Source organism: Odontesthes bonariensis, chromosome 9 (genome assembly GCF_027942865.1).
Source record: "Odontesthes bonariensis isolate fOdoBon6 chromosome 9, fOdoBon6.hap1, whole genome shotgun sequence".
NCBI classification, from domain to species: domain Eukaryota; kingdom Metazoa; phylum Chordata; class Actinopteri; order Atheriniformes; family Atherinopsidae; genus Odontesthes; species Odontesthes bonariensis.
Window position 1 is genome coordinate 15,872,091 of NC_134514.1, and position 20,627 is coordinate 15,892,717.

General features: G+C 39.8%; 2 protein-coding genes across 5 annotated transcripts; one reads left to right on the forward strand and one right to left on the reverse strand.

Moving 5' to 3' along the window:
- Window positions 1-582: 582 nt before the first annotated feature.
- On the reverse strand, window positions 583-7,339 carry LOC142388271 (rab5 GDP/GTP exchange factor-like). Of its 3 annotated transcripts, none has more exons than XM_075473337.1 (9): window positions 7,212-7,339; window positions 6,484-6,701; window positions 6,146-6,318; window positions 3,438-3,616; window positions 2,900-2,981; window positions 2,649-2,781; window positions 2,470-2,561; window positions 2,108-2,364; window positions 583-1,249 (listed from the first exon to the last, which is right to left on the reverse strand). In XM_075473337.1, exons 2-9 carry the CDS (start codon window positions 6,654-6,656, stop codon window positions 818-820), a joined length of 1,521 nt encoding a protein of 506 aa, XP_075329452.1. In that variant the 5' UTR covers window positions 6,657-6,701; window positions 7,212-7,339; the 3' UTR covers window positions 583-817. The 3 variants fall into 3 exon arrangements, with proteins under 3 accessions (XP_075329452.1, XP_075329453.1, XP_075329454.1); XM_075473338.1 differs by having other exon boundaries at window positions 6,484-6,675; window positions 7,210-7,339; XM_075473339.1 differs by having other exon boundaries at window positions 6,484-6,678; window positions 7,210-7,339.
- On the forward strand, window positions 6,329-19,874 carry LOC142388273 (caspase-1-like). Of its 2 annotated transcripts, XM_075473340.1 has the most exons (9): window positions 6,329-6,409; window positions 6,610-6,736; window positions 14,877-15,161; window positions 15,280-15,368; window positions 15,539-15,715; window positions 16,006-16,240; window positions 16,327-16,458; window positions 16,583-16,692; window positions 18,147-19,874. In XM_075473340.1, the coding sequence occupies exons 1-9, from the start codon at window positions 6,368-6,370 to the stop codon at window positions 18,267-18,269; spliced, it is 1,320 nt and encodes a 439-aa protein (XP_075329455.1). In that variant the 5' UTR covers window positions 6,329-6,367; the 3' UTR covers window positions 18,270-19,874. The 2 variants fall into 2 exon arrangements, with proteins under 2 accessions (XP_075329455.1, XP_075329456.1); XM_075473341.1 differs by lacking the exons at window positions 6,329-6,409; window positions 6,610-6,736 and adding an exon at window positions 13,192-13,514.
- The last annotated feature ends 753 nt before the right edge of the window (window positions 19,875-20,627 follow it).

Here is a 20,627-nt window from a genome sequence, read left to right on the forward strand (position 1 = left end):
CAAGAGTAATAAAAAGTACTGCCATTTTTTCTCCTTTGGAATAAAAAAGACCCACGAGGGATGAGCAGGGCTTTCTGGCAGGATATTTCCTGGGCGCCACTCTGTGGACGGTCGTTGAAATCAACCATACTTGGTCTACTTAACTCACCCTCATGTTGCCTAATATAAAAGAAATAGTTTGACGATTTGAGAAATTGCACTTATTTGCCTTCTTATTGAGTCGGATGAGATATTAAACACACCTCATATTTAAGTAATATGTGAAGCTGTAATGTGGGGGGGTTCATTTTTAGCTTAACATAAAAAGTGGAAAAGCAGGTGAAACAGCCAACTTTTTCTCATGTACTGGTGACAAAAGTCCACCTAAACTTTTACTAAAACAGCAGCTCAAAAATCTGAAGCAAGATGTCATCTCTGCACGTCGGTTTTGGAACAAACTAAGCAACATATAATATGGTGATTAGCAAATTTTAGAGGAGCTAGCAGATAAACTTTGTGACATAATGACAACCAAGCTGGCTGGTCCCTCTGCTTTTCATTCCTTATGTTACGCATTTAAACATTTAAATTGCTCTGTAGTGGTATTAACTCTTTGTAAGACAGCAAACAAGTGCACAAACAAAAAATGCCAAATGTGTGCAATAATTCAACAGTTACATCACTCTTCCGTAAGTTTCAGGGCCTCTAAGGCAACAAATGGATGGGAAAGAAATGGCTGGGTGGAAAAAGGGATCTGTACCAGACAGCTGTAGCATCTGCATACGGACAGCAAAGTTTACCTGCAGGGGGAAAAAAAGCAGAGCAGAGATTTTTTACATCAGCCAGCAAACACTTGAGGTTGCAGCGGTGGGGGCAGCAGCTCGTTCTCAACATTATCAGAGTCAATTGCTGATGGTGCTGCAGATGCTGCCTCACTAGCTGTGGCTGCTGCAGGGTTTTGTGTCTCTGGTGTGAAGCTCTCCAGAACGTTCTGCACCTTCTGCTCCACTTCATCCGTCCAGTCGATGAGGTCACTCTCCAGCTGGCGAGCCTTCTCGATGACGCGCTCCTGCCTTTCGCCTAGGCCAGTGAGCAGATCCAGGCGTTTGTGGACCTGAGTGAGAGCTGCGCTGCCGGGGGAGCAGGAGGAAGCGCCAGTGGACTGTGGCCAGTTGGGGGACGCCTGGCCTGACATGTAGAGTTCAAACTCCTCAGAGCTAAGATTCAGAGACTGGCCGTCCAGTTTTTCGATGAAAGCGACCGCACAGCACTGTGGAGACGGGACATGGAGGGTGGTTAAAGGAAATCTCCCTTCTTAATTGCAACACTCTCTGCTTAGATTGATTTTAATCAATCACGTTCTGCTAGGTTGGTAGTTGAGACAGGCAGGAAACCTCAACCAATTCATCACCGCAAATGCCCACTTTCACTCCGCTTTAAAACTTTTTAGACCTTCAAACACCACTTAGTAATGAACACAGTCAATCTAGACAAACAAAAGTCTGATAGTGAAAGTAGTATTTGACTGATCCTTAGAAATGAACGCTCATACTGAAGTTGATGCTATCACCAGGGTTCACAAAAGTTGCGACAAGGACATGACGAACGCTGCGTGGCACCACATCCTCTGTAACCTTTTCAAAACTGAGAGAAATGTGTTCCCAGTTTTGTTTGAGCTAGGATTTCAGCAGCTCTAAGAGTTGTAAAAGACACTGCCTGGAGGGCAGGATTTGCTGCTCCAAAAGCTGTACATACTGTTAGGCGTTAATAGTGCCTTCACAGATGTGTAGGTTAACAATGCCACATGCACTGATGGTCCCGATCGCTGCTATTTGGAGTTGGTTTTCCAACGACTGAAACAACTCAACTGCTTCAAACTGAGTCTTTTAAAAGATCGAATTCCTAAATGAGCTGAACAAGCGGCAAAGTCTGATGGTGTTTATTTGACAAACAGCTTCTTTTTTAGCTTCTTACAAAAACACTCTTGACATCAATCATCCCTTTATGGGGGCTTTAAAGAGATGCCAACTGAAGCTATGATTCTTGTGGATGAAGTTGTCTGCGGTGCTGCTTAGCAACACATACACTGATTAACCACATAAATAAAAATAAAAGTGGTCTTCCTCACCAGATTAGTGAAGTAGTAACCGTCCTCTCCGGTCATGAGTCTGCTGGGGTTGGAAAAACGGGTGATGTACTGGATGTTGGACTGCAGTCGTGGAGGGTTGGCTTTCAGCACGATGTAAATGAGTGTGGGGAGGAAGTCATCTGCAGACGCAGCCTCTTTCTTGCTCACTTTAATAGCGTTGAAGATGTGCTTACTGCAACGAGTTATGCCGGCCAGCTTGTCCTTGGGCACACGCTTTGAATCCATTTCAATCACATCTGAAATATTGCAGAGATGTGAGGAAAATTAGGACAATACGGACAATGAGATCCAAGTCATTTTCTGACATGGTCTTGGGAAAAGGAACACAGCATGAGACTCACCGGTGATGGCTTTGACTACACTGTCAGAGACCTCAGGGATCTCCTCGTCTACAGGCACACACAACATCTCAATGGTGACCCAGTGCAAAGCTCTGTAAGAAAAACACAATCAGGACTATCTCACTTTTCTATGCTTCTTTGTACACCAACGTCACGCATTGCAACTGTTGTTGGCAAACCTGATTCTCTTCTGAATGGCCAGGTCTTTGTTTTCATCATCTGTGGTTTCAGGACAGAAAGCCTCTTTGTAGAGACGAGTCATCATGTACTTCTCTACTTCATCCATAACACTTTCTACCTGATCTGAAGAACCTACACAGTCCAAAGAACAAATACAAAGCATCGAAAGGGATTATATTGTTAGTGATGTTTTGTTTGTCTGTTAGTGGGACATTGTTTTGTCCTCTTGAGTGTAAGAGCAACAAAGTACCTTTGAACTGAGTCTGAAGGCGTTCTGAGAGGTTCTGGTAGAAGTCCTGCACACACTCCGACAGCTCATCAGCTCCCATTTCCTGAACAAGAGATGGAATTAAACAGTTCAGATGAGATACAATAAACTTTTAGGTTAAAAATGTGCCAGTGACACATAGACAGATCTACACCATTGTTATTGGATTAAATTGCAACAGAAATCTAAAAGGATAAATAGATCATATCTATCAGACTGAATTTTTTTTTTTTTTTTTTAAAGTCAGCATCTCGGAGAAAAGCATTACAGATCTCAGGGCAAATGTTTCAAGTATGTGATGAGTTTAAGCTGTCTGAGCAAATTTAATTGTGTGACAGCATAGAATGAAACAGTATAACAGCCAATAGGTTCAGTCCAAATCAGTTTGAATCAAAAACTGTTGTCACTGCAGTCGGTGCTGTATGACTTTGATATAAACATCAGCTTAAATGGAAACTGGATTCGAGCAAGGTAATATGCCAACAGGTTGTCTGGACTTGTAATACTGATCACAGCTCACCCGCTTATACACCATGCTCTCAGTGAAAGCTCGACACTGTTTGAAGATTTCCCTCCCAGACTTCAAAGGTTTGAGGAAATCAATGAACTCTCGCGTTGCATGGTCACTGTCCAAAGACGAAGGTCGGGTTGCTGAGGAGCTGGGGCTTGGGCTTGACTGTGTGTCAAAGGGAGCAGCATCTGGGACAGGACAGTCAGCGTTACTTCTCTCAAACCCCCAAACTCTTGGATCATCTTCTCCTATCATCTCTATGCAAACACGCAGCATTTAGCGCCTTGTTTTGCAATTTAACTGCATATCTAACTACACTGCATGTAGGTTTTCAAGCTGTCATCTGTTGATCTAAATGCCATAACAAAATATCAGTAAGCTCTCTACAATTATGAAAACTTTCAGCACTTTAAAGAACAAACGTTTCATACATTTTCGCAGCTGTCTACAAACCCGTTTCCAAAGACGTTTTGATGCTGTGTAACTTGTGACTTCTGTTATGTATGTTACATGTAACGTTAAATGTTTTGCTGATGTTTTCAGTGGTCGGCAGATCTACACTCTAGGCTTGCCATTATAACACCAAGAGACTTTTATTACTGAGCCACGGAGTTGCAAAATGTCCACAATGTGGTTTGGCATCATCTTAATGAAATAAGAAAAGGCCAGACATAAAAATATGCTATCCGGGTGGCAGCAGATGTTGCTCAAAATCACGGCGTCTCCAAAGATGTGCAAGTTACAAATGTATAACCTGTGCACTATTGCTGAGAGGATAAGAAGCTTAGACACAATTGTATGCATATGGTAAGAACATGAAAATGAATTACCAGGTTACTCGTACTCTAAGTAAATACTGTATACAAGATATGGTCAAACCTGGATACTAATCTGGACGTAACCAGTCAACAGTTTGCAAAAGCATTTTGAATTCTTTTCCACAGTCTTGTGAACCCATCCCCATATTTATTTCAGAAAGACTCTCTGGGATTCTTTTATAACCACTCATCTTACTGATTCTTGCCAATTAACCTAATTAGTTGTGAGATGCACCAACAGGAGCTTTTAGTGGTGCAACGGATCATCATTGATCCGTGATCCGTTCGGATCAATTATTTCGGTTCGGCACACACATGATCCGCGGATTGCTTTATGAAAAAAAAAAAATTGTGCGCATGTTCAGTCCTCACACAGCCGTTACCATTCCTGCTAGTTTCCAGGGACAGAGCTACTTTCCACGCTCTGGGTAAAAGTCTGCAACAGTTCCCTCTTCAATAAGCAAACAGTCCTATGGCTCGTTTGTGATTTATTGTCCTCAGCGTACAACATGTAGAACAGTGGGCATGGAAAATAAAAGTAGCCTAGACTTCGGTGCAGACTTTGCAGCGACATCACCCCGGTGTTTCACTGACAGGAGTGAAACCGAAAGCGGGTGAACAACCGCTCATCACCGCGGCATTTAGGCAGCCCCTTCCTTCACAATCTGACCGGGCTAAAGCGATCACAAACGCTATCGGTGTGTTTTTATGTTGCACTTTAAGTTGTTTTTTTTTTTTATTATGTTGAAAAGAAGATGTTAATTGTGCACTTTAAGTTGATTTTATATATTTCAATTTAATAATTTAAAAGTGTTAATAAACAAAAAGACAAAACATGTTTATTTGTCTTTTTTTTTTTTTTTTTTGCTGATCCGAAAAATGATCCGATCCGTGACTCTGATCCGAGGAACGATCCGAACCGTGAGATTTTTGATCCGTTGCACCCCTAGGAGCTTTTGTAAATAGCATAGCCCAACTTAAAGCTGCAGTCTGCAACTCTTTTTCAAGCATAATGCCTGGAACTGTCCGGGGATTCTGAAAGTAGTACATTAAATACCCCAATACAAAAAAAAAAAAAAAAGAGTTCTCTAGAAAAACTGCATTCAAGTATTTAAAACATTACAACAATATTACTGGGCATGTATTGTTGTAATGTTTTAAATACTTGAACGCAGTTTTTCTAGAGAAGATAATTGTTTTGTATATGGGAGTATCGTCCATTGACTCTTTTGGGCTTTCACATGCGCGAGCGTACAACTAACCGGTGAGTTACATGCTGTTTATAAAGTTATTTTGTAACGTCCCCATGCCAGTAATGTGAGAACCATGCATATGGTTTTGATGGTAAGGCTTGTGACTTTATTGTCGGATGGTTTATAAAGTGGTGTGATGTTTCTGCAGTGTGCAAGTTGTTGTTTTACGTGGAAGGGTTAGCGCTTGCCCCTAGCCACCACGTATTAGCCTCGCATGACAGGCTGAGCGAACAGCGCGATCTCCACACAGGGAGCGCAGATTTGCACCTGTCTGTGTCCTACTATCAGTATTTGACAACCTCTAGCAATGGAAATGCGCTTCAAATGCCCCGGAGTTCTCCTTTAACCAATATTTTGTTGCTTGTATTCCAACTTTTTGAGTCGAGTTTTATGCTTGCTGTTCTTGTAGCAACCTCTCTGAAACTAATTAAATTCCAAAGCATATATTTCTACAAAATACATTAATAAATCAAATATGATTATTATTCATTTTTAGGTTTGTACATGCCTACATCAGCTGCACATGATATGCTGCCTTTATACTATTTACATTTACGTGTTGAGTTGAGATAACTGCGTTCGTCTCTGAGTGTATTGCTTCCCAACCTTTGTTAGGAAACAGGGATTTATGTGTCACACCGTGTACCTTTTTTTGGTGGTGTTTTAGTGGATGGACTGAAAAACTTTGTGACAGTGTTGACTTTGCTGGACTTTTCCTTCGTCTTTCTTTCTTCAAACTTGCTGAAGGGTGTGATTGCGGGCTGTGATTGGGTCTTCTGATTTCTGCTTGCATAAGCTTCCTCTTCCTCTCTCTGCAGCCTGGGAAGTAAAAGACAGAACAACTGAAACCAACTGAAACAGCTGTCAAATGGACAGTTGGACAACAACAGAAAGTCGACAACAGTCGGAGGTAAGAGAACTAATAGCGACAGTTTTTACCATTCAGGATTATTCACAGACATTGTCACAAGGAGACAAACAAACCTTTCCGCAAGAGCCCAGTCTTCTTGAATCTGCCTTTGCTTTTCTCGCTGATATTCTTCTCGCCAACACTTTGAGCACAGGCCTTGCCAAGCTGTGTTGCCATAAAAACCACATCCTTTCTTGCAGAGCAGCTCTGATTGGTCCAGATGGATCCCACGCCGCTGGCTCATCATCTTTCAAACGCAAGGACGACTGCTGGTGGAACAGGACACGGAAAACTTTGAGACAGCAAGCACATTCAGAAACTCAATGTGTAAAATTGCGGTTTAATCTGTGGTTTCTAAAATGACAACGCCTTCAGCTACTTAACCACTAACCTAATCAGTAACTATGACAACACGAGTCTAACACTATTGATTATGGACATATGTCAAGTCTGAACTTCACACTGTTTGCTTATTTTCCTTAACATTTTAGCAGTTAATTTTACCACGGACAAAAAAAAAAAAAAAAATGACAGCATTAACTCATCCAAGTGGATATTTATTTTAAGGATCACATGCCCTCTACTGCTCTTGGAAAAAAATATAGTAATGATAGAGATGGGTGCAAAATCTTTATCATACTTAGGAGCGTTTAATTCCCAAGGTAATCAATAGCTAATAACACCAACCAGTACCTAATCTTATTACAGAGCTAGCCTCGCTAGCTAAAATAACCTGCTAGATTAACGTCACGTTAATGAATATTCTTTCTGTTGGCAGTATGAATTGTTTGTCAACATACACTTTCATTCGTATCAAAAAGTTGTTGGGTAACGCTGTCGTCGCTCCCTCTTCAGACTGAAGTTGAATATTTACATTAGCCAAGCAGCTAGCATCGTTTCGCAGCCATTTTGTCTATGAGTTATTTCTTCTTCGGTGGTATTTCTCTTCTGCTTCCTCATTTGTTTTGCTGCGGGATGTAAAATGGATTAACGCTTTATCGCCATCTAGTGTTAAAGGGTGATACTATTTTAACACTTACATAGACTGCGGGTATTTAAATGTTCGAAAACGTGAAAAAAGTGTCTAAATACGGTTTACAGTACACACACTTTTAACACACACGTGTACAATCACATTAAAGTACACAATCAACAGAAAACCTTATACAAAAAAACTCTAAAATTACTCTTTTAGGGGCATATTTGGGTGAACTTGGACTGTTCAAGGATAAGGAGGCTGCAGCACCTAATTTGCATTAATCCAATTCGCCAACTGAATATGACATGCGATTCAGAGTTTGTTTTTCAATTTAAGAAGTGTAAAATCTGGCAAGACAGAGAGTGTGTTTGTGGCAGGATTCGTTTTTAGATCTGTATGTAGCTGGATTATTAAGAATAGAATAGATTGCCTTTATTGTCAATACACAGTACAATGAGATTAAAAACAACTCCTCTTTCAGTGCAAACATGTAGGCAAAAAAAAAATGAACATCAGTACTGCAAAGATATTTACAACATAAAAACTGCTCGTGCAGAGAAATATGCAGTTTGTATTGCGGTATTGTGGTATACAGTTATTGCACAGTAAATGGGTTCATAGTATTTTCAGTGTTATTAAATATTAAATAATTAAATAATTAAATATTGCACAGTACGTGGGAAGAAGAAGTCCGGAAGTTAGCTGATGGTTTTTGGTCTGCTGAGGCAGCGGGAGGTGTAAATGTCCATCAGGGAGGGGAGAGGACAGCCAATGATCCTCTGCGCTGTCTTCACTACTCTGAAGCCTAATTCTAACCCCTGTCTGCATTGTTGAAAAAAGTTATCACCATGAGGATCTATCATCATTTAGGTACATCAAATGTCATTGTTTTGTAAAGATGTCACTTTAAATTAAATGTGGACTTAACGTAGATTTACACTGTAGTGAAAATGTGGAGTCCTATTGATATGATAGGAATTACGTGTTTTTCCTTTGTGTTTTGAAGATTATTCTCTATGTCAACCTAACATGTAGGATGCCCAGAATATCCATTCATCCATCCATTATCTAAACCCGCTTAATCCGTCGGTCGGGTTACGGGGGGCTGCTCCATATGCCCCCTTTTGACTTTGAGCACCTGCCCCTCCAAAGGTCTCTGCATGGCCCTGCACCATATCATAACTCAAGATTTGAAACATGAGTTATGCCTTACCGGCTCTTCAGTTCCCAGTCATTCTTCAAAAGCTTGCAGTCGTACAGAATAAAGTCTAACTACCATTCACTCCTAAACTCCACCCTTGTTGGAGAAGCGAGCGCGCAAACTCAGTTGTAAGTTTGTTTGAAAGTGTTTGTACGCAGCTCCTCCTGTCAAGAGGAAGTCTGTGACCACCAGATGTTGATTCCAGAAACTACTCGGGGATTGAGCTAAGGACTTCGTGTGCATTATCTCGTCCTACATTTCAATGATTTAAAAAATAAATAAATAAACAAATAATTTGAAAAGTTTTAACATTTAACTTGAAACTTGAAAGTAGCAGACCTCACTCATCCAACACGTAAAAAAATATGTTGTCGTATTCCCCAAAGCAAAGAGAGTAGAGGTCTCACAATAGGCAACGTGTAGTTTCTGCACAGCAATTCTGTTGAGACTTTTGGACTTTTATTCAGTTTTTTATTTATTTATTTATTTATTTATTTAATGTTTAACGGCGTCCCAACTTTTTGGGAAAACGGGTTGCAAGTCCGCATTTATTGTACAACCTGAACAGTCTTCCTCAAGAAAAGTTTGCCATCAATCAACTTTAAATACACGGTAGTAACCTTGAATGTATTAATCACATTTCCCAATCTTCCAGCGATAACACAAATGTAGGTGGACTTTAGTTGAGTTCATATAAAGCAGATTGGTGGCAAAACAGGAAGCCGTTTAGCGCGCATCACGCACACCATGTATATAATGTAGGAAGCTGGTGAGTGCGTTTACAGACTTGGACAGTTCGGTGCTGCAAGACCTGAGCAATGGCAGGTAAAAGAACAGACTTTACACTTTGCAGATGTGACTGTTTTTAGGCTATTTGATGTCGAAAATCCGTTCTAATGGAAAAAAGAGGATGCAAAAACTAAAAATAACAACTATTCAGTGTTTAAGTTAGTTGGAACTGCCGAGTTTTTGCAGCGAGCGCTGAAAAGTCGTGATATCTTTACATTTCTGCATGTGTGCCACGTACTTTAGTTTCACTTTGTGGTCCCCACCCTGCTCTGTACTTGAACTTTTTGTTAAGACTCTTGTTTCAAAAAACGCAGAAAATTGATGTTAAGCAAACCTTTTAGGTTTTAAAATATTATTACTGGTATATTACTGTTCCGGGATCCTTTTGTTTATACGCCTGTCTCTGTTGAACTATATAAAGGGGAGTTTGTGATCTGCAATGTCAAAAGCTCAGCCCATGAACGTTTTTACCGAAATATTCGATTTCTTCAAACTGAAACATTTTGTTGAAGACCAAAATGATTGATGATAAAAAAAAAAATCCTAATATCACGAGAAATAATTTCAAACACACTGTTCTTGTGAAGGAGGTAGGGCACAACAACCCAACTTCAACGCCTAACGGGGAAGGCTTCATAGCTGCTTACTATCACAGTACTGTGTAGTATACAGCAGTGTAGGAGTGCCCCTAGTTACAAACAATGTAATAAAAAAGATTTCAGCCAAAACCCCAAAATGTGTCAGTATAGTTTCACATTGTCACATATCTGCTTGACATAAGGGAAGGCCTGAGCTGAAATTTGTGATTTGATGTACATCCGAGGAGATTTAGAAGTAACCATGGACAACACACGCCACAAACAGGGATATCAATCCTGTTTAATGAGACTACAAGGCAGTTACAATTAAGTCATGCAAAATTATTTTTGATTGATTCCCGCCACAAATTGCTGACGCTCACCAGCTTCCCAAGTTACTGTAAGTTTGCATAATTTAGGCAGTTTTTCTAAATGTTTTCATCACTTCATTCACTGTAAGAGACTCAATCGTAGCATCTGTTTTTTTCTGTATTTCTCTTCTCTAGATGAGCAGCTTTCCAGAGTGAGGGCTGAGTTTGTGAAGAAAGTGTCCAAAGCAGTTCTTAGTGAGCTGCTGGATGTTCTTCTTGAGGATGGTGTCTTCAATGAGTTGGAGAAAGATTCAATACTGGAAGAACATAATGCAAAAGCAGACAAGGCACGGGCTCTCATTGACACTGTGAAGAAGAAAGGTCCTGAGGCCAGCAGGAAGATGATCGACCGACTTGAAAAGATTGATAAACACCTTTACTCTTTGCTGGGTTTGATGTAAATGTCCATCAGGGAGGGGAGAGGACAGCCAATGATCCTCTGCGCTGTCTTCACTACTCTGAAGCCTAATTCTAATCCCTGTCTGCATTGTTGAAAAAAGTTATCACCATGAGGATCTATCATCATTTAGGTACATCAAATGTCATTGTTTTGTAAAGATGTCACTTTAAATTAAATGTGGACTTAACGTAGATTTACACTGTAGTGAAAATGTGGAGTCCTATTGATATGATAGGAATTACGTGTTTTTCCTTTGTGTTTTGAAGATTATTCTCTATGTCAACCTAACATGTAGGATGCCCAGAATATCCATTCATCCATTATCTATACCCGCTTAATCCGTCGGTCGGGTTGCGGGGGGGCTGGAGCCTATCCCAGCTATCATTGGGAGAGAGACGGGGTAAACCCTGGACAGGTCGCCAGTCCATCACAGGGCCACACAGAAACAAACGAGACAAACAACCATACATTCACACTCACTCCTAGGGACAATTTTAGAGACACCAATTAGCCTAACACGCATGTTTTTGGACAGTGGGAGGAAGCCGAAGTACCCGGAGAGAACCCACGCATACACGGGGAGAACATGCAAACTCCACACAGAAAGACTCCAGCTGGGAGTTGAACCTGGAACCCTCTCGCTGTGAGGCGATGGTGCTATGCCCAGAATATGACGTTTGAAAACTTAAACAGCTGCTTGGAACATGAACAGTTTATAGGTGTTGTCTTGTTGATAACAAATGATCCTTTTGAAACAGTTTTTTGTATTTGTATTAGCAGCAGAGCTGGATCTTACTATTGCAAAGCATTATTTTTTTGTTGTTTGCTCCCCTTTTCCCCCTACTCTGTAACTCCTGTAGTGCTCAGATCAAATTTCAGCCACCCCAAGTTTTCTTGGGAATTAATCACCTGATCTTCTCACCTTCTCAGTGCAAATACACATACCTTCCGAATTAGTCCCCTCAGTATTCACTGGTTCATTAGTCAACATTTGCCAGATTGTTTCTGTTACCTGCTTGATTGTAAATGAGCAGTTTCTACAGAAATGATTCTGTATCCCCACCCCACGGAGCAATACAAAACCTTGCAGTGGATCGGATGACAAAGTTGTAACACATCAGTTCTAATAACTGCAGTTATTGTGCACAAACTGCAGCTAAAAACTGCACAACAACCAGTGATCAGCATGATTGTTGATTTCTATTAACCACACACAGCGTACTGAGGGGGAAAAGTATGTTTGTGTGCCTGTATGTATGGCTTCTTTTTGTTTCTATACGTTTCCTTTGTCATGGGCAAAGTGCATTAGAGAGATGTATAATTTTACTCTCAAGTGAGTTGCAGTGTTTTTCCTACATGTATATTTCTAGAGGTAATGAGGCATAGGTTATTTCACTAAAACTATGCAATGTAGCCTACATGCTTATTCACATAATTCTGGACTATATTAGTATAAATACAACAACAATGACAATAATAATTAGAAGCTTTTAAATTGTGATTTTCTCAACCGCTCATGTAAACAAATCTGTACTTGTTTATAACATTTGTACACACACAAATTTAATATAATATGCATAAATATATAACTTGTATAACCTTGCTGTCTTTTGCAAAGTAGATAGTCAAGCACAAATACATTTAAATACATGTTTTCTATATCATTTAACTATTTTTTATTTTATTATCAGCACTATGAAAATTAAAGGGCAGATTTATGAATCAGCACCATAGAGCAAATTCGTAGCTATACAGTATATATCTTGAAAAAAGTATGAAATGTCACTGTGTGTGTGTGTTTTATGTGCATTAGATTATAGTTTATCAATCATATTTCATTCTGCAGATATGCCTCGTAAGGAGAGGAAATTCTTGCTCCATATGCCCCCTTTTGACTTTGAGCACCTCCCCCTCCAAAGGTCTCTGCATGGCCCTGCACCATATCATAACTCAAGATTTGAAACATGAGTTATGCCTTACCGGCTCTTCAGTTCCCAGTCATTCTTCAAAAGCTTGCAGTCGTACAGAATAAAGTCTAACTACCATTCACTCCTAAACTCCACCCTTGTTGGAGAAGCGAGCGCGCAAACTCAGTTGTAAGTTTGTTTGAAAGTGTTTGTACGCAGCTCCTCCTGTCAAGAGGAAGTCTGTGACCACCAGATGTTGATTCCAGAAACTACTCGGGGATTGAGCTAAGGACTTCGTGTGCATTATCTCGTCCTACATTTCAATGATTTAAAAAAATAAATAAATAAATAATTTGAAAAGTTTTAACATTTAACTTGAAACTTGAAAGTAGCAGACCTCACTCATCCAACACGTAAAAAAATAAATGTTGTCGTATTCCCCAAAGCAAAGAGAGTAGAGGTCACACAATAGGCAATGTGTAGTTTCTGCACAGCAATTCTGTTGAGACTTTTGGACTTTTATTCAGTTTTTTTTTTTTTAATGAACGTTTAACGGCGTCCCAACTTTTTGGGAAAACGGGTTGCAAGTCAGCATTTATTGTACAACCTGAACAGCCTTCCTCACGAAAAGTTTGCCATCAATCAACTTTAAATACACGGTAGTAACCTTGAATGTATTAATCACATTTCCCATTCTTCCAGCGATAACACAAATGTAGGTGGACTTTAGTTGAGTTCATATAAAGCAGATTGGTGGCAAAACAGGAAGCCGTTTAGCGTGCATCACGCACACCCTATATATAATAGCCTATAGGAAGCTGGTGATAAGTGCGTTTACGGACTTGGACAGTTCGGTGCTGCAAGACCTGAGCAATGGCAGGTAAAACAACAGACTTTGCACTTTGCAGGTGTGACTGTTTTTAGGCTATTTGATGTCGAAAATGCGTTCTAATGGAAAAAAGAGGATGCAAAAACTAAAAATAACAACTACGCGTTAACACATTCAGGGTTTAAGTTAGTTGGAACTGCCGAGTTTTTGCAGCGAGCGCTGAAAAGTCGTGATATCTTTACATTTCTGCATGTGTGCCACGTACTTTAGTTTCACTTTGTGGTCCCCACCCTGCTCTGTACTTGAACTTTTTGTTAAGACTCTTAATTGTTTCAAAAAACGCAGAAAATTGATGTTAAGCAAACCTTTTAGGTTTTAAAATATTATTACTGGTATATTACTGTTCCGGGATCCCTTTGTTTATACGCCTGTCTCTGTTGAACTATATAAAGGGGAGTTTGTGATCTGCAACGTCAAAAGCTCAGCCCATGAACGTTTTTACCGAAATATTCGATTTCTTCAAACTGAAACATTTTGTTGAGGACCAAAATGATTGATGATAAAAAAAAAAAAAAAAAAATCCTAATATCACGAGAAATAATTTCAAACACACTGTTCTTGTGAAGGAGGTAGGGCACAACAACCCAACTTCAACGCCTAACGGGGAAGGCTTCATAGCTGCTTACTATCACAGTACTGTGTAGTATACAGCAGTGTAGGAGTGCCCCTAGTTACAAACAATGTAATATAAAAGATTTCAGCCAAAACCCCAAAATGTGTCAGTATAGTTTCACATTGTCACATATCTGCTTGAAGGGAAGGCCTGAGCTGAAATTTGTGATTTGATTTGTCATGAACGGCAGACATCACTTTAAATGAACGTTGGAATTTGTTTTCCATTGAAAACTGAGTGACATCTGTTTTCTCTTTTGAAACGCAACAAGAGAAAGTTCCTCCCTTCTGTATTCTCGCTGGTGCCGCTTAAATCATGTATCACCAGACAGAAATGGTTTTGACATTGTGTGCGCAATGCATTGCGGGCAACGTAGTGTCTACAATGAGCAGTTTCAAAGAACGTATAGTGATTTCTAGCTCGTAGTGTGAAAAAAAGTATTTATTTGAATATCTCACGAAAAAAGTAAAATGAACTGAACTTTGAACTAGTTCAGAATTAAAATTGTGAACTTTGAACGTGAACTGTTCACTTTGAGCATGTATGAACTGAACTTGAACTAGTTCAGAAAAGCTGTGAACTGGCACAACACTGCGCCACAAATTGCTGAAGCTCACCAGCTTCCCAAGTTACTGTAAGTTTGCATAATTTAGGCAGTTTTTCTAAATGTTTTCATCACTTCATTCACTCTAAGAGACTCAATCGTAGCACCTGTTTTTTTCTGTATTTCTCTTCTCTAGATAAGGAGCTTTCCAGAGTGAGGGCTGAGTTTGTGAAGAAAGTGTCCAAAGCAGGTCTTAGTGAGCTGCTGGATGTTCTTCTTGAGGATGGTGTCTTCAATGAGTTGGAGAAAGAATCAATACTGGAAGAACATAATACAAAAGCAGACAAGGCACGGGCTCTCATTGACGATGTGAAGAAGAAAGGCCCTGAGGCCAGCAGGAAGATGATCGACCGACTTGAAAAGATTGATAACCACCTTTACTCTTTGCTGAGTTTGTCCTGTGGCCAGCCTCCTCAGCCAGGTCAGCGGGAGAAGATGACATTGCAATTTAGTAATGTAATGATCACAGGTGTATACACAAATTACATCTGCATACCTATTCTAAAAAACACTAATGTTACGCGATGGTTAATCTACAGCTGCAGAACCACAGTTGGAGCAGGGTTCTTCAGCCACATGCCACACCATGGAAGAGTTGTGGAAGAAGAATCAGAGTGAGCCAGATAACGTCAGTTCTTCATATAAGTTCTATGAAATAGCTCCTGTTTGCTCGTAGTTATTAGTGGAAACAATGGGAAATGTAGTTTTCTTGCATCTAGAGTGAAACAACAGACTTTCTCATGCATCTTAGAAACAAGTAGGAAATTCTTGTTTAACTTGCTTCTTCTTGATTTTCAGATTTACCCAGTGACCAAAGCTGCCTTCAGGAGTCGTGTAGCCCTGCTGATCACTAACATAAAGTTTTCTGTGGAGAGTCTGTATAGAAGTGGAGCTGAGAGAGACGAGGAGAACATGGAGAAACTGCTCTCAAGTTTTGGATATGACGTTGTGAAACACACAAACCTCACTGGAAAGGTACTTTATTTGATAGGGCACATCAAAGAAAACGTGTTCTTTTATGGTTGCTTGACAGATTAGGTAACTGATGATAATTCCTCATTCATAAATGTATCATTTCATCTGTGTATTAATTTTCCAACCCCACTTCAGACTGTTCAGGCAAAACAAATAATTGTCTTAAAATAACTAAGAACTAAACAATCATAATGGCGATAACTGTTAGTTAAACTTTCCTAATGTTCGTCTGTAGTGTCATCTCTAAAGTGATATGACAACGGATGGCATGACTTTTTGTGTTCTTACAGGGGATTGATGACGCTCTACGTGAGTTCGCTAAACATCCAAAACTGAAAAGCACAGACAGTGCGTTTGTGATTATTATGTCTCATGGGAAACGGGAGTTTATCCTCGGTGTCAATCATAAAGCTGAAGAACCGGATGAATTCCCCATTGACAACATATACAAGTACCTGGGCTCACAGCACTGCCCAGCACTGCTGAACAAACCCAAGATCATCATCATCCAGGCCTGCAGAGGAGGTGATTCTCATGGGCCAAAACACAACTTTATTTAGTTGAATTTTTCCTGCGTTTCAAAAAAGTTTGTCACAAACTGTGTGTTTCAGATCAGAAGGGATCTGCGTTTGTAAGTGATAGTGCAAACAATGCAGAGGCTGTGCCAGAAGTCTTTGAGGAGGACACTCTGAAGTGTGTCCACAAAGAGAAAGACTTCGCCCCTTTTCTCTCCTGCACCCCTGGTCAGTTCAAGCAGAATATTATTAAATCATACATTTTTTTGCTTATACCGCATCCAAGATAAACACTAACATTCTGCAGTAAAGTGACATTTAGTTTTTAAATCCTCACATGATTTTCCTGCAGATACTGTGTCATACAGACAAAAAGAACACGGGTCTGTCCTCATCCAGTACATCGATGAAGTTTTCAAAGGAAGTGCCCGTCAGCTTGATATTCTGACTCTTTTCACGAAAGTAAGTTTTAAAATGTGCAAGCTATGTTATGAGTGAAAAGCACACACATACGATGTGCAGAAATATAAAGTTATGACAAGTTTAAGGTTAAAGGGATAGTTCGCCTCTTTTGACATGAAGCTGTATGACATCCAATATTAGCAATATCGTTTATGAACATTTTCTTACCCCCCATTGCGTGCTGTGAGCCGAATTCCGGCCTCGTTTTGGTGTTGATGAAGGTAGTCCGGCTAGTTGGCTGGGGCTTAAAAAAATAAAGCGTTTTGCTTCTCAAAACAATATGTGTTCAAAAGAGTAATACATTTGCATCACAAAGTCGTTCTCCAGGAAAAAGTCACAATAGCTTGGCGCTATTTTCTCTTCCTTCGTATCACTGCTTGCTGTGTAGACCGTGCAGACCGAAGTGCAGACCGAAGTGCAGACCGAGCAGCCCCCTGCTTCTGAGCAGTAAACACCGTAACAGGCGTGGCTGTCGGCAGTGACAGCACGCAGTGATACGAAGGGAGAGAAAATTGTGAGGTCTGACTTTTTCCTGGAGAACGATTTTGTGATGCAAATGTATTACTCTTTTGAACGCATATTGTTTTGAGAAGCAAAACGCTTTATTTTCGGGACCCCAGCCAACTAGCCAGACTACCTTTGTCAATGCCAAAACGAGGCTGGAACTTGGCTCACAGGACGCAGCGGGGGGTAAGAAAATGTTCATAATCCACAGCCTTATTTTCAGTCATTTCAATTGACACCTGTCATTACTTCCACTTACTTACCATTCACTTATCCTATTCATTGCTATTGAACATTAACACATGATCATCTTCAGTAACATGGTGTTGTATTCGTATTTTGAGTATCAGACCAGTTCAAGTTTCTTTTATGTTTTGATGAAAGTTTACAGTAATGAGAACTGATGTGAAGTTTATAGTTGTGTTATTAATTGCAAGTGTCGGGAGCCACTTTTATTTTTGTGGGGAAGTGTGTAGTGAACCCAAGAATGTGTCACCACATTAATTTGAAAAAAACGAAATTAATCGTTCTGTTAATTTTTACGGGTTGGATGTGATTCCTCGTTTATATGTGATATGCACATTTCATTTTTCATATATATATATATATATATATTGTGGCATTAAGAGGAAAAATGCGTAAGTGGGACCTTTGAGACCGGAACTGTTGCTGTCCGGGTGGTCTCAGGGGTGAACTTCCGCCCACTCGTCAGACGCAATTTGGACGACACAGGCATCACTCCGTGTCTTCATTGATCGTTCACTTTGTCTGTTTTCACAGACAACTCTATTTGCAACGAGGTTCCATATTCGGGACCCGTAACACTAATATTGGATGTCATACAGCTTCATGTCAAAAGAGACAAACTATCCCTTTAACACAGCATAGTAACAGTGATGTTTATATCTTATGAATGTGAGCCATTAGTAATTGTGTACAATCTTTCATAGGTCATGAAACGCTTTGAAGACTTTGCAATCCACAACAGGCGACAGATGGCAACCATAGACAGATGCACACTAACAAAGCACTTCTACTTCTATCCAGGCCTCTTAGACACATCTCAGAGTTAGCGCACACTGTGCTGTCACATTTAATCTCAGTGCAACATGAGCCATCGGCTAACGTGCTTTTCTGACGTTTTTCAACAGAGCACGTCGACAGTTAATGGCCACACACTCGTGATATTGTTATCAGTCAAATTGCCCATGTTATGAATCATGTTTGGAGAAATAAAAAATTTTCAGACACATATTTTCAGTACTTTTTTTGTTTTCTCTAGTATATAAAGTCTAAAAGGAAGATTTTCAATCACTTTTAAGTTTGACATATTTTGCCATGTTTCAGTCTCTTAAAACAGAATAATGTCCCTTTTGTCTCATGTGTTTACTCAGCTGTCCACAAGGACAAAGCACATACAGGTTGTTAGAGTGTTTATTACTTTATTGGAAAATTACTTACCTGAGATACTCCATTTAAGCAAATGTCGGTTAAAAGACCTTTGGCAGCAGCAGCAGGCTTGAGTTTTCCTGGGAATGATTCGTAAAACTTGAGTCATCTTTCATTTTGAAGCCTTCACATTCTTTTTGACATAGACTCTCAAGCTCAACCAAGTTGGATGAGCACAGCTTCACGTCTCTCCAGAGATTCTTTTGATGTTTTCAGGTGCAGAATTTGGTTTGCTCACTTCAGGACTATGTTTTTTGTTTCCACTATTCTTGAAGCCATTTTGGCTCTTTTCCTTATTTCTTAGTGGTATGCTTCAGATCACGTTGTTGAAATTTGAACATTTGCCCCTGCTGGAAAACTCCCAGCAGGTTGTCACGTGGCGTTTAATGAGGTTTCTGTTTGACAACAAGGCTGTAAAAATTGTGCATCGGCTGAAAAATGAAATATGGAAAACCTGAAAGTGTCTGATCACTTTTCTACTGCACTGTTCATTCAGCACACCATATTTCTTTTAGAATATATCACAATTTGAAAATGTATTGACTTTATGAAACGGTAATAAAATGTGAGCGAGATTGTTAATAACCTCTAAACTTTTAGAACTTTTTTAACAGAAAGGAAAACTCAGCAAAGACGTGAAATCAATGTTTATGAACCCAAATGTATAAAAAGTACGTTGGAGGTTTGAAGATAAAAACATCACAGTTTAGCAGTTGACGATTCAGCGATGTTGCTTTCACTTTTACTTTCCCTTAAATAAGTGAGTGAAGTCAAAGTAAAACGCTGCAACTGTTTTAGGATATATGCCATCTGCTGTTGTGAAAACAGGAAGAAATAAATCACACTGTGTTAACAAGAGCTGAACAACAGCTGACACAGGATAAGGAAGAGGGAAAGAAAGTAGGTGAGACCATAACTGAAAAAAGACTTTAGAGAATGATACTTTTTTTTTACAACCATGCCATTTTATAAGAAGAAAAGTGTTTTTATATGGTTGTGGGTCTCTACACTATGTGCATGCACAAAGATCCTGTGTACTCATTTTCCTGCATGTAACTGGATAATTAAAAAGAAAGTGTGCGGTGACTGTGCACCTACATGTTTACTGATGGTTAAAGATGGGAGTACAAGTCAGGTTTTGACAGTGAGTGAGATTTAGGCTACTCAGGAAGGTCATGTGTACCCACAGTTTTGTAATCTGACCCAATAAATGCATCTATGCCTTTGTGTGGGTATTTTCAAGTTTTTTTTAAAAATTTTGTCGACTCGATCAACCTTTTCCTTTTGAGCAATCACGTCTCCACAAATCTTAAACTGAGGCTGACATCCTTAAATAAAGGCTCAGCTTAATAATCGCACTAGCTCCTGTTCAATGACAACACCGTCAGTGGAAAGGTTGAATTTACGAGTAAAAAGTTTGATTATTTGGAAGATTCCCACTTGATTTGTCCAACGAATACCAATGAACCTAACTAACCTCAATATATGTTTTGCTGAGATAAGAATTGAAGGTTCTGTCAACAAAGAAGGAGCAGCCCCAGATAGCGAACGCATATTGGCCAAATCTGGGCTACTTTTGACACTTATGGCTCGGTTATGATACCGACAAATGTTATATGGTTCGAATGTGGCCCAGATGTCATAAGCCATCCTTGATGTGTGTTATGGCAATTGTTGCTAAAAAAGGGAGCAATTATTGCAGATTTGGGAGATGTCTGGTAGGTATGTGGCTGAGTTTCTGAAACTACAGTCCACCCCGTCATTTAGGGCCACCTGTGGGCCAAAGGAAAAAGCAGATTTAGGTCATGTTTGGGTCAAACATGTTTGCTCTCTGAGGCTGAATAAATGTAAGGGTCTATTTGTTTGTTTCAACAAAATCAACCCTAATAATTATAAGCTTACAAGAAAGGGTTAAAGATTCAAATGTTTATTTGACTTCCAAAAAAACAAAAAGTACTTCCATTTTCGTTATCAGTTCCCTC